The sequence below is a fragment of the Sugiyamaella lignohabitans genome, chromosome A, assembly GCF_001640025.1.
Source record: "Sugiyamaella lignohabitans strain CBS 10342 chromosome A, complete sequence".
Taxonomy (NCBI): domain Eukaryota; kingdom Fungi; phylum Ascomycota; class Dipodascomycetes; order Dipodascales; family Trichomonascaceae; genus Sugiyamaella; species Sugiyamaella lignohabitans.
This window is the reverse complement of record NC_031672.1, coordinates 4060050-4073076: the sequence shown is the minus strand read 5'-3', so window position 1 is coordinate 4073076 and position 13027 is coordinate 4060050. Positions and strand designations below refer to the sequence as shown.

Sequence of the window (13027 nt, the reverse complement as noted above, 5' to 3'; positions counted from 1 at the left end):
TAAAGTAAGAAGTATAATTGTGTGTAACTTTACATGTATTTGGGGAAGGACCCTGACGCCGCGTGTTGAACGGCGTAATCGTGATAATATCCAGACCCGCTGCATATCCTTAGAATCACTTTGAATCAATGAGTTCTTTTGGCACTAGTTAGTCATGGCAGTTCCATTATCTGTTGAAGAGTTAGTTCAGAAGAAGAAGGCTGAAGCTGAACAATCCTCGAAACCAAAATTCTTATCTCGAGCTCAGCGAGAGAAGTTGGCATTGGAGAGAAGGGTCAAGGAAGTTGGCAAGAGCCAGGTTACAACCAATCGATCAGCTGTACCAGTAAGGCACAATGAGAAGCCCGAGGTTACTGAGTCTGAGGCCAATTCACAAGCAACTGAGGGTACTCAAACTAATAAATCCGTTCGTCTAAGGGAACGAACAAAATTCAGATTTGGATGGGAAGCGAACGACGACACTCTGAACGAATCAGATGAACTTTATCAACTTGCAGCAGGAAATGCTAATATTGCCAATTTGCCACCTGGAGCTGGCTTTGAAGAACGAAAACGACGACAGCAGGAGATAGATCGGTTTAAAAATAAGCGATCGAGAACCGATATTGACGATATACACTGGACTAGGAAAAGTCTGGACGAGATGAAAGATCGAGACTGGAGGATTTTTAAAGAAGATTACAAAATTGTCACTAAATCTATAGGTCCAAATAAGGTTAATTTCATCCGTTTCTGGCATGAATCTGGCTTGCCTCCTACAATATTGGATACAATCAAAGAGCTTAAATATAAAGAGCCGACAGCTATTCAAAGGGCGGCAATTCCCATCGCATTGCAGCATAAAGATGTTATTGGTATTGCTGAAACTGGTTCAGGAAAGACAGCTAGTTTTGTCATTCCTATGCTTGTATACGTTATGGGTCTCCCTCCTATAACGGAGGAGTCCAAGGCAAATGGCCCTTATTCGATCATACTTGCCCCCACAAGAGAACTGGCCCAACAAATAGAGGCAGAAACTATAAAATTTGCGAGACCCTTGGGGATGCGGTGTGTATCGTTGGTCGGAGGACGTAGTATTGAGGAACAGGCTTTCAATTTACAAGATGGTGCAGAAATAATCATTGCGACACCAGGTAGATTAGTCGATTGTATCGAACGACGAATTGTTGCACTTAACCAATGTTGTTACGTTATTATGGATGAAGCAGACCGTATGGTGGATCTTGGATTCGAAGAACAATTAAATAAGATTTTAGACGCACTGCCGGTCAGTAATGAGAAGCCATCGGAGGCAGATGATGATATCCCGAATAACAAAAGAGGAACTACATTGGGTAAAAAATATCGCCAAACTATGATGTACACTGCTACTTGGCCCAAAGCAATTGAGCGCATGGCGGAAAGATATCTCCGTAATCCCGGCATTGTGACAATTGGCAGCCTTGGTCAAGCTACAGATCGTGTGGAACAACGGGTAGAGTATGTCAATGGTGAAGAAAAACGTAAGAAGCGTATGCTAGATATTCTTAACAAAGAGGGGTTCACCGCGCCAATCATTATATTTGTCAACCTTCGCCGTAATTGCGACGTTGTTGCGAAAGCATTACAATCTGAGGGATGGAAAGCAGCAACAATGCATGGAAGTAAATCACAAGAACAAAGAGAACAAGCCCTATCGCAATTGCGTCTTGGAACTATTGATTGCCTTGTTGCTACAGATGTCGCTGGGCGTGGTATAGATGTACCCGATATTTCGCTGGTTATTAATTTTCAGATGTCAAAATCAATAGAAGCATATACCCATAGGATTGGACGTACTGGTAGAGCTGGGAAGTCAGGTGTAGCTATTACATTTGTTGGCGATGAAGATGAAGCAGTTCTTTATGATTTGAAGGTTCTCTTGCAAAAATCAGGCGTGCATAAAATGCCACAAGAATTACGACAGGCCGTTAGAAGAGCTCCTGGTACCTTCCAAGTTGAGAATAAAGATGATGGTAATGATGTGTAATTTATTGAATTTTTATTTATATAATTAATACTAATAGTCTTTTGGTTCTTGACACCTTCCTGAGAAAAGGTCTAGCTATATAAGCATATGCATATAACAGCCACATATGATTTGGCAGTATGTTTAACCTCAGGTCGATTCCTACAGTTTCCAACATCACCATTTTGAAATGACACATCCCGTAATTGAATTATTGGAATCGGAAGTACTAAGTCCTGAAAGTTCTGCGAAGAAGAAAGATCAACCTTATTTTTTCGAGCTGGAGAATGATACTGAATGGGCTTCTGGTATATTCTGTCAAGCGGGTTTGGATGAAATCTCCAGGGGTTTAGACAAAACGATTGAAACTTTTATTGACGAACTCGTTTCACTTACGGAAAGTACGTCACCCATAGAGCTAGTTGTTCAAAGTGAGAGGGAAGCATCACTTGCAAGGGAAATTGATGAAAACTTCACTCACGCTAAAGCTGTCAATGATCTGTGGATCTTGAGATCTGGAGTTCAGGAAGTTGATGTTTTAGTTGAATTGGGAGAATTAGCTCAAGCATTGTCATCACTTGATACTTTGAGGTCAAGGCTAGACGTATTTGGAAAAACATATCCAGGGAGTATTTTGGAAATAGATATCAAGAGTCATATCGAGAGCATTGCGAAGACAATTAAAGACCGTCTTGAGAATGGTTGGACCAATGCAATAGTTTTCGGTACCGATGATAAATCAAATTCTCTTACTGTGAAACAGACAATCCAAGATGATCTGACTCTGCAATCGGTATATGAAGCACTCCAGGTTCTAGATACAAAGGATAAGGTTGGTTTGAAGAGTAATCGAGTGGATTATTTGTTACGTACGATTGAGCGTAATATAATTGACCCTATTTTGAGCCTAAAAGTCAGCTCCGCAAATGTCATTGAAGATAAGCTAGAGTTAGCTCTTGAGAATTCCGACAAAAAACCTGATGTCAATGCTATCTTGGAAGCACTGACTACCGCTGTTAAATTTCTTCAAGATTCATTCGACCCTCCATTACTCTCCGTTGTCATTGCGAAAAGATTTGCATCAATCATCATAAGAAAATTAACGAGTAGCACGCTCCCTGGATTATTTCCCGAAACGTCTAAGGGTTTATCTCTGTTCAAAAAACAATTAGGCATTGTAATAGATTTCGAGACATTTCTGAATCAAATCAAATGGATTAGCCCGAGTACACGTGACCTTTCAAACTGGGTCGATGATTTCACAAATGAGTGGGTTATCTACCGCAAAACTACGTACTTTGACGAGCTGCGGTTGGCGGTTTTTAGCGGTATTGAGTTAGAGGGATACTCAGCGAGAGAAGGTGCAACAGGAACAGAAGTTTCAAAGACGCGGGATAAGAAAGAGCTGAAGGCTTCTGATTCTAATGATGAATGGAACTGGAATGATGAAGAAGATCACAATAATGAGGACGACAAGTCTCAGCCTAGTGAGAAAGGGAATTCTTATAACGATGACCAAGCTGAGGAGGATTCCTGGGGCTGGGGTGAAGAAGGCGATGAAGGTGATGTGAAACAGAAAACCTTTGACATTCCTCAATCGAGAGATGATTCTCAAGCATTAGAAACAAGTCAAGAACAGCTGACTTTCTTGACTAAAATGACTATTTCGACGAATGTCAACGCCATAGCGCGAATAATAGAAAAGTTTGCAGCTGAAGTCATGGATCAGACCACTTCTCTCACAAACCACGTGTCTGATATTGTAGACCTATATCAATCTCTTTTACCACTTATATACAACACCTCCGTTCCCAGTCCTTTGATCATCTCGTACAATGACCTTGTAGCATTAGCAACCGAAGCAGAAACTGGCTCAATTCCCCACGTTTCAGAGAAAACTACAGAACAGCTTAAGCAGCTGGCGAATGCGCAACTTACAAAGGTGCTAGAAGAGAGCCAGTCCAAAATTTTATCATATTTGACAAAGGCAAACAGATTTGAGGATTGCACTGGAGAAAATCTAGAAAGCAGTGAGCTGGCTATTGCGGGCGTGATGGGATTTATGAGAAATCGTGCGGAGGAGTGGAAGCAATATACGAGCTATCCGGTTACTGTTCAACTTTTAGGAAGCGTGTTAGAGACCGCGGTTGCAGCGATTATTGAAGCAATTGAGTCGCACCAGGATATTTCAGAGGAAGAGTCGGTTCAACTATCTAATATCATCACAACCATTACCACCCTTGAAGAGATATTTGATAACCCTCAGGTAGAGCGTAAGGAGGGCCAGAGCTTTGCTGCCTTCTATGTCCCGTCGTGGATCAAGTTTCAATATTTGAATGAAATTTTACAGAGTAAGCTAGCTGACATAACGTATATGCACAGCAATGGCGCTTTGGTAGATTTCAGTTCATCTGAGTTGACCAGACTGATAAAGGCATTATTCGTGGACTCGGAATATCGCCGTAGGGCAATCGACGAGGTATCTGGGCTCTAGATTCGTCTCTATGAAAAATTGATGAAGATAGAAGAACAAACGTAATGTAAATATTATTTATGAAACAGAAAAGCTTATGTTAATTATGTCATTAGAGTCATTGTCAAGAAATCATCCGGATTCCTAGAAGTTTCCAAGTCGAAGCAGGCTCTTGGCTGCTTTCATTGGGGATGGCGTACCTTTAGTCGATTCAGTCTTCAGTTTAATCTCAGCAATTGGGGTTCTAAGATTGATTACCTTTCCTTTTTTCATTGGAGTATAGGTTGGGAGGTTCTTTGAGTTGTCATTTCGAATAACTGTGTTTTGTGCCATTGCCATTTGCGTCAATGATAAAGAAGTTTGGTTTGTCAAGACTTTATAATAAGCAAGACGAAGGCGGGAACGAAGTTTATCAGCATGATTGCGAAAGGCATCTGAGTCAAAGGAGTTAGAAGAAGAACAGTCAGATGGCATATCATCGTCAACCTTCTCATCTTCTGCCTGACTTTGGGACGCGGAGGAAGCTGTCTTTGTTTGGGTGCTGCTGGTGGTGCTTTGTAGGGAGTTTGCATTCTCAGTGTCTGGAAATACCGTGAAACTATTTGTACTAATTACAGTGGTAGAACGGCGACTCCACGGTAGGCTAGCGGTTAAGCTATTGTTATGGGTCTTGATGTTGTCATGATATGCAGAAATTGAAAAAGGCGAGCCGGAGCCAGAAGGGTATTTCGAGATTTTACTGAAACTCGTTTTTGGTGAAGCGATTGAGATTTGTTTCTTAGTATCCCCCTTCAAATGCTGAAGACGAGAATTAATACCATTTGCTTTGTTTGGGCTTATTTCTTGTAGTGCCGTTCTTGAGAGGCCTATGGAAGGTGTTTGGCTCTGGTTGGTAGACATGTTTACTGAAATAACGCGCTTCGTGGATAATTAGTGATATACAGATTAGCAAGCCTTTTCCTTGAGTCCTTGAGCAAATGAGTAATCTCCAAACCAGTCAGCCTTTTAAAAATATAAATAAATGAAATAACCTCCCTCAACACGTTAAGGTAGGAAGCTGATGTATAGTGGTAGAGTCCGTGAACTTATAGTGCATATAATGTTGTTGATCCGACAACCATGCGCATCACGCGGCTCCCTAAACAACACGAACGCGGAGGGTCCAGCGTGCTGGGATAGTATGCGCAGTTTAACGCGACCATTGATGCAAGTTCAAACGAATAGAAAACGCATAAGTTGGAATTAATGAAGTGGCTGGGTTGTTTGAGAGTGCCTATACCTCTGGTCGTCAATAGACACAATTATTTCAGCCGGGTCGGGTAAGCCTTGAACACTTGCTTTGTAGTGATGTTTTAACTTTCTCGTATTCGTGAAATATTTAGGATGTATCCCTTGGGGCAATTAGATTAGTATCAATCAGTGATTTAGCCAAAATCAAAGTTCGTTTAAACGCGTAAGCAATATAAAATCATGGAGACTAAGAGGTCTGATATGGAAAACTTTGAGAGTAAAGGAAATATCATGCATTATTATAATCTACTCATGGTCCTAAAACTGTTCTTTATTTGTGATTATATCTTGGGCTTAACACTTTCGGGACTAAACATCTTTCAAATATCAGTACGCATCACGTGACAATGGTTACCCCTGGAATTTCCGTTTATAGCAATTATGTAGAAGATCGCTAACCGGCGCGCCTAGTCCACATATGGACTCCAACTTTTCGCATTCCCATATACCCTTAATTTCCTCCATATCATTTTATTCTAAGAAATTTCTTTAGAAACTGACAGTGATTGGCCTATATCGCACTGTTTTTGCCAGACTAATAACAGCTGTTCTCTGAAGATTATACGGTATCTAAGCAACATCTATATACGAGTATACACTGCAATAACGACATTAAGGTAGCAAACTTGTTCTGTTTCTAAATAATTGATTAAATCTATTAGTTAAATATACGAAATAGAGAGTTAATAAACTTAGATTTAGGGAATGGGTTTGTAAAGAAGTTACAATATACACGCCATACTATCATTGTAGGTATTGCTTGCAACATATAGCGCTGGTTCGACAGATTTCTTGACCACTTTAAAGTGAGGGCAATCCTTTGATCCGAGATAAGCAAATAGAGGCATAAAGTAAGTTCCAATTTTTTTGGGAGCTTCCAAGGTAGTGGCCAAAGGACGAAGATCTAGTAATTCAAGTATGAACCAAATAAATTCAGCTATCGCCATCTTGCTGTAGTTGATTCAGCCTATCAAACAACTTTTCATTCCAAAGCCGGCTAAATGTTGGTGAAGCAGTCATAAGCAAAGCCTCAGAAGTCTCGAATATGTCATTTTGTCTAACGTGCTCTATAGTAGATGTAAGAATAGTCCAACCTTGTTTCGTTAGATGGACATGAAGTTTGCCCTGTTCTTTTGTAACGATCTCAACTGTTGATTCTTCAATCTTAACGGACTCTAAAAATTTACCATATTCAGCAATCAAAGTATCATACTCGTTGCTGACCAAACTCATTGTGTGGGATTGAGAACGGTGCTGTTGTGGTCGCAAGCATGTTATGCTGTTCGTGAAGTGCCGAAGTGCGGCGCTAGCTTGACTTTTTCAGCCCGAAGTATCTGGACGCAGAGTACGCAATCTATTTCAAAACAAGTCAGATGATATTAAAACGGCAGTTGATTATACGAAGGCATTACCTAGTATACAAGAATAATGTTAGATATTTGAGTTGTTCACAATCAATCTACCGCCACCAGGACTCAGATCCTAGTTCTCGAAATGATTCTGCGGCCCCCTCTAACGCCAAGTTGCGAGATTTGTTTGGACTGAAAAATTCAACTGAAGGCAATAAAATAGAGGAACCAAAAGAGAAGGAAGTAAGCCCTTTCAAAAGGACTATAAAGAGTGCGAGTGCAAACGAATCGCCCTTTACACCCAGCCTCTCCAGATCCAGTTCAGATCCTACTAAACCTCCGAAGCTGGGTCAGCTGTTAGCACGGATATTCAATCCGAAGCCAAATGCGACAGAATCAATGATCAGAGATTATCGTCGAGCTGATTTAGCTGACAAATTAAGACCACTGCAGATAGATAGTGACCTTGACTCAGTAAGCCCGCAGAAGACCATCTTCAGCTCCGAGGCTTTAGGTTAGTACTTATCAATAATCAAGATATCTGGATCTTACTAACTTGATTAGAAAATGCTACCACTACCCTATATTGGCACACGATTGATCTGTCATGTGAGAAGAGTGACCTCGAAAGAATTCTGCCTCCAAAATCAATGCGGTTAGGAGTCTATGATTCCTCGTTGGATAATATCGACTTCAAGCGTACGTATAGCAAATTATTACAAGTGATTATAAAATTCAAAGCACTAACAGAGCTTTCCAGTGACTCGAAGTAGAGACCCCACCAATCTCACTCGATGGTTGGGTTATTTCCTAACATTTGAGTCCAAAGAGGCTGCCTTGACCTATTATCAGGAAACAATTGGCGCAGACATATGTGGATTGCAAGTAAATTTCTCATTCGTTGATCCTGATAATGCTAAAGGGCTGAGTAGCCCAATTCTTGAGAAAGCGGCAGATCTGGTACCCAACCGTCGATGTTGTGTATTACTCATGGGTCTTCCGCCACATTTTCCACAATGGCAAATCTTGAAAACAATGTGGGATTATGAATTTATTGATGATGACAATTTAGCAGCGGAAAGATTGCAATCGGGAAAGATCAGATATGGAGGAAGTCCATACTTGCTAAGGTTTAAGAGCGAAGACGAGGCCCGTCGTGTTGTGCGAGATCTTAACCTGCAGGTGTTTCCAAACACTAGTCAACGTGTCCATGCTGAGCTAGTTGATTAGCAGCTCAACAGCGGTTAGTATTCCATCTCTTATATTTTTCAATCATATGAGATTCCTTCGAACCCTCGCCAAGCTTCACGAACAAGTTCCCATTGAGTTTCAGGGGTAGAGTTACGGTCTGTAACAGAAGAGGAATAATCTCGTTCCACAATAACATATTTCTCCCATTTAGTCTCTCTTATCCAAATTACCACAACAGACTCATCCGAACTCCAACCTAGAATACCGGGACCCGAATGCTGCTGACCTTCTATACGGGCAGATGCAAAACTCCATTCGCTAGAGAAGTACCTCGGCATAAGTGGAAGTTTCCCTAAAACATGCCGTCTATTTGGGGCTGATATGGGCGTGGAAGAAGATTGACCACCACCCATGCCATTTGTCGCAGCTGATGTTGACAGACTTGGATTAGGTGTAGATATTAAAGTCGTATCAAAGACATGTAGTGTATTCTTATCAGATAATACAGCCAGCCTGTTAGAAGATTGTGAAAATGCCATTGAAAATATAATTGCTCTATCCAAACCACGACGGAACTCGTGGAGCAGCGCAGTATTCTCAGTAGAGTGGAGTCTTATTATCGTTCCGATATCGCTCGCTGTGGCGACTACGGTGCCAGAAGGATTGAGTGACAGACATCGAATATTTCCTCTGTGTGCACGTACAATTGACACTAGTCCAGCTCCACTAGGACTGTCATCATGGTTACCAGTACCAGAGGAACTAGCCGCCATGCTTGTTGCGAGATTGACAATTTGTACTTGACCCTGCCCACGACCGGGGAACGCTAGCACATTATTTGAGAGGCAGCCAATGCCATGGGGATTATCAATTGTTTCATAAGAGGCAATCTTCGTCGGAGGTGAGGAAAATGCATAAACATGAATCTTATTTTTAAGAATTGCGATAATCCGAGTTCGTGACATTAACACATTCAGTACTGGAGACAGAAACTCTAAAGACAAGGCACTTTTATGTTTTAAATCATCCCAAATAATGACTTTATTCTGTGGAAACTTGGGATTTCTACCTCCACCTACCAATGCTAAATAATTCGTCCTATGTAACATTTGAGAAATTCCAATTCCTCCGTCCGAAAACTCTCTCTTGACCCGTAACTCCATTGGATCCGTGTTATAAACTCTGAATCCATGTTCATATGCGATGGAAAAACAGCCCTGATCTTGATTAAACGACGCAGATAAAAGATCCCGATCTTGGTTTGGCTCTTGAGCCAATGAACTATGGGCATTCATCTCAGCATACAAACCAGAGGGCGCGTCAAAACGAGATGAGATGGGATATAGTTTTGATGGTAAAGCTACAGGAGACGGACTAAGTTCACTCACTATAAGCCGTATCATGACGGTACATATGGGAAAGCGGGGGGAATATGCAAGGGTCCCCTGATTTTTACACATCCCTCTCTGGTACAATTGGAAATGTATAATCATTTGTAATATATTCCAGAATTAGCTAATCTATGATTTGTATTTTAGAGGTTAAGATTTCTCTTGTTATATAGATCAGACTCGTGTTGTGGGTGTGGCTATGAAGATGGGCCACCATAAAGATACATAGAAACCAAAAAAAAAAAAAAAAATCTAATAAGGCTAAGACCTATTGTGATACATCCCAATTGATCATTCTCTATTTCATCTGCTCAGAAGAAGCTCTAATGATAACAGCAACGGGATCAGTAAAAGCTACAGACCTCAATAGTCGATGTCCCCTGAAACGCCGTACTGGTTTGCAGGACAATAGCGAAGAGAAACTGCGTCTAGCCGCATAACTCTCGGACTCGATTCTTCTGGAAGGTTGGGACCTAAGGCAGGACAGGCATATATATTAGAGGACCTTTAATAGTTATCTTTTTCATTGACTTTTGTACAACTGCCTTTGAAACAAGAGAAAATGTCTACTGCTGAAAGTGTAAGTAAAATTGAACTACGATAGTTGGGAAAGGCCTTTCCATTTGGCAATTGCAATTTAGTTTGTGGAGAGATCCATTACGAAAGGATGGATCTCATGGATATGGATTAAATCTGGTCATCTGAGAATTGAATTCATATTCTTCCGGTGGGCGGTTAATATCCAGACTGGAGGCGAAAAAGCATTTCACAGCAAAGTGAGAAGAAACATACTTAATTATAATGGTCGATGGTTGAATCAAAGTGTTATGATACTAACATAGTACAGTACAAAGCTGAAGGTAACGCTGCCTTTGCTGCCAAGGACTTCAACAAGGCTGTCGAGCTTTTTACGAAAGCAATTGAAGCTTCTGAGACACCCAACCATGTATTGTATTCCAATAGATCAGGATCTTATGCTTCGTTAAGGGATTATGATTCGGCGGCTAAGGATGCTGAGGAATGTATCAAGATCAACCCCAGCTGGGCCAAGGGCTACACCCGTAAAGGTGCTGCCTACCATGGTTTAGGAGACTTGGTCACTGCCAGGGATGCCTATGAGGAGGCATTAAAGCTCGATCCTGCCAATGCACAAGCAAAATCTGGATTGGCTAGCGTTGATGCTGCTATTCAACAAGAGGCTGCTGGTGATGGTCAAACTCCAGATCTTGGTATGGGCAGTCTATTCAAAGATCCAGCCACATTTGCCAAGTTGGCTAACCACCCCAAAACCAGTGAATATATGAAGGATCCTGCTTTTGTAGCTAAGTTGGAGGGATTACAGAATAACCCCATGGCAGCCTTGACTGGGGCTTCGAGTGATCCTAGACTGATGGAAGCCATGGCTGTTATTCTGGGAATTGAAATGCCAGCAGGTGCTGGTCCTGGTTCTGGTCCTGCTCCTAGCAGTTCCGAACCTAAACCTGCTGAATCTGCCAAGCCCAAAGAGCCTGAACCAGAGCCTGAACCAGTTGATACAGACAAGCAAAAGGCAGACGAAGAAAAGAGTTTAGGTAATGCTGCTTACAAGAAACGACAGTTTGACGAGGCAATTACCCACTACAACAATGCTTGGGATATCTTCAAAGATATCACTTACCTTAACAACAGAGCTGCTGCTGAGTTTGAAAAGGGTGATTATGATGAAGCCATTAAAACTTGTTTGTATGCTATTGAACAAGGTAGAGAGTTGCGATCCGATTACAAGCTATTTGCTAAGGCATACTCACGTATCGGTACTACATATCTTAAGAAGGACGACCTGCCAAGTGCCATTGAATATTTCAACAAATCATTAACGGAGCACCGTACTCCTGATGTTCTTAATAAGCTTCGATCTACTGAAAAGGAATTGAAGAAGCGCGAAGCTGAAAGTTATATCGATCCTGAGAAAGCCGAGGAGGCCAGAGAAGAAGGTAACAAGCTATTTAAGGAAGGCGATTGGCCTGGTGCTGTAAAGGCTTACACTGAAGCTATCAAGAGAGCTCCCAAAGACCCCAGAGGTTACGCTAACCGTGCCGCTGCCCTCCTCAAGCTTATTGCATACCCTGAAGTTATCAAGGATTGTGACATCGCCATTTCACTTGATCCTAATTTCTTCAAGGCTTACACTCGTAAGGCCACTGCTTACTATGTTATGAAGGATTACCGCAATTGTATGGATACTCTCGAGGTCGCTCGTAGCATTGACACCGAGTTCAAGCACACTCGTGAGATTGAGGAGTTATACACTAAAGCCTCTACCGCAAGATTCGCTGCTCTTCCCGGTGAGACTGCCGAGCAAACCGCTGAACGTCTATCTCAAGATCCAGAAATCGACGAGATTCGTCGTGATCCTGTCATGAACACAATCCTTCAACAGGCCCAAAATGATCCAGCTGCTCTTCGGGATCATCTCCAAAATCCTGAGATCCGCCGTAAAATTAATCTTCTTGCTGCCGCTGGTATTATCAGAACCCGTTAAAAAAGTTACTGGCTCTCCATATTTAAGTGTAATTAATTGTTTTACTAAAGTCTGTCACAAATGTACCTGGTGGCCTTGGCTATGGTCAAGAACAAGGCCTTCATCATGCTCTGCTTGAATTGAAGAGCTTCCATCAGGACCACTTGCTTGCGGCGACATATTGAATGGTGCGGAGGCAACATTGCAGACATGTAATGCTCCATAATGAAAAACGCAAAATATATTGAATTCGATAGATGTTTTTTTTAGTATACGTCATCCGATACATAGAGTTCACACAAATGTCTACAAAGTATCATAGGTTGTTTTCACTTGGAAATCCAGTCTCGAGTACAAACGAAAGCGGGCAGCGTCCCCATCGACCCTTGACAGATGCGTCTGGTTCAACGTTAAATACTCTTGAGAATCATGGCAACACCAGTTCTAAAAAGGGACGCAGTAAAAACTACACAGGGTGGTCATTACCTTTGTCATGGATAAAATATCCAACCGGGTCCCGCACAGGGACTTCTAAAGAATCAACCACGAAAACAGAGAACTTAGAGCCAACGAATCTCATTCCACTGGCCTCTAGCTTAAATCATAAAAATCTCAACATCGCACCCGATGATGGCCATAGTACGAAACCATCCAGCAATGAGGCAATTCACATCAAAAACAAAATGCAAGCTGAGATAACTCGGCGTAGACGACGCCCACTGAGCACAATACAGACCATACTAGCTTATCCAAGTATGTCAAAACTCTGCTGTCCCTGGCTCAGAATTACCTGATAAATCACTAACATCGCTTAATAGATACACGAATCCAAGTTGAAAGTATCAA

At 41.7% G+C, this 13027-nt stretch overlaps 6 protein-coding genes across 6 annotated transcripts; 3 read left to right on the top strand and 3 right to left on the bottom strand.

Moving 5' to 3' along the window:
* Positions 1 to 154: 154 nt before the first annotated feature.
* PRP28 (Prp28p) lies at positions 155 to 2008 on the top strand (the record flags this gene model as incomplete). Its single annotated transcript, XM_018878170.1, has 1 exon — positions 155 to 2008. One exon carries the CDS (start codon positions 155 to 157, stop codon positions 2006 to 2008), a length of 1854 nt encoding a protein of 617 aa, XP_018735500.1.
* A 169-nt stretch (positions 2009 to 2177) lies between these two features.
* Positions 2178 to 4481, top strand: AWJ20_1300 (uncharacterized protein; the record flags this gene model as incomplete). The annotated part of the gene is made up of 1 exon (XM_018878169.1): positions 2178 to 4481. One exon carries the CDS (start codon positions 2178 to 2180, stop codon positions 4479 to 4481), a length of 2304 nt encoding a protein of 767 aa, XP_018735499.1.
* Positions 4482 to 4604: 123 nt separating this feature from the next.
* On the bottom strand, positions 4605 to 5360 carry AWJ20_1299 (uncharacterized protein; the record flags this gene model as incomplete). Its single annotated transcript, XM_018878166.1, has 1 exon — positions 4605 to 5360. The coding sequence occupies one exon, from the start codon at positions 5358 to 5360 to the stop codon at positions 4605 to 4607; it is 756 nt and encodes a 251-aa protein (XP_018735498.1).
* A 1323-nt stretch (positions 5361 to 6683) lies between these two features.
* Positions 6684 to 6983, bottom strand: AWJ20_1298 (uncharacterized protein; the record flags this gene model as incomplete). Its single annotated transcript, XM_018878165.1, has 1 exon — positions 6684 to 6983. The coding sequence occupies one exon, from the start codon at positions 6981 to 6983 to the stop codon at positions 6684 to 6686; it is 300 nt and encodes a 99-aa protein (XP_018735497.1).
* A 1384-nt stretch (positions 6984 to 8367) lies between these two features.
* On the bottom strand, positions 8368 to 9693 carry HSV2 (Hsv2p; the record flags this gene model as incomplete). The annotated part of the gene is made up of 1 exon (XM_018878164.1): positions 8368 to 9693. The coding sequence occupies one exon, from the start codon at positions 9691 to 9693 to the stop codon at positions 8368 to 8370; it is 1326 nt and encodes a 441-aa protein (XP_018735496.1).
* A 796-nt stretch (positions 9694 to 10489) lies between these two features.
* STI1 (Hsp90 cochaperone STI1) lies at positions 10490 to 12202 on the top strand (the record flags this gene model as incomplete). Its single annotated transcript, XM_018878163.1, has 1 exon — positions 10490 to 12202. One exon carries the CDS (start codon positions 10490 to 10492, stop codon positions 12200 to 12202), a length of 1713 nt encoding a protein of 570 aa, XP_018735495.1.
* Between the last annotated feature and the right edge of the window lie 825 nt (positions 12203 to 13027).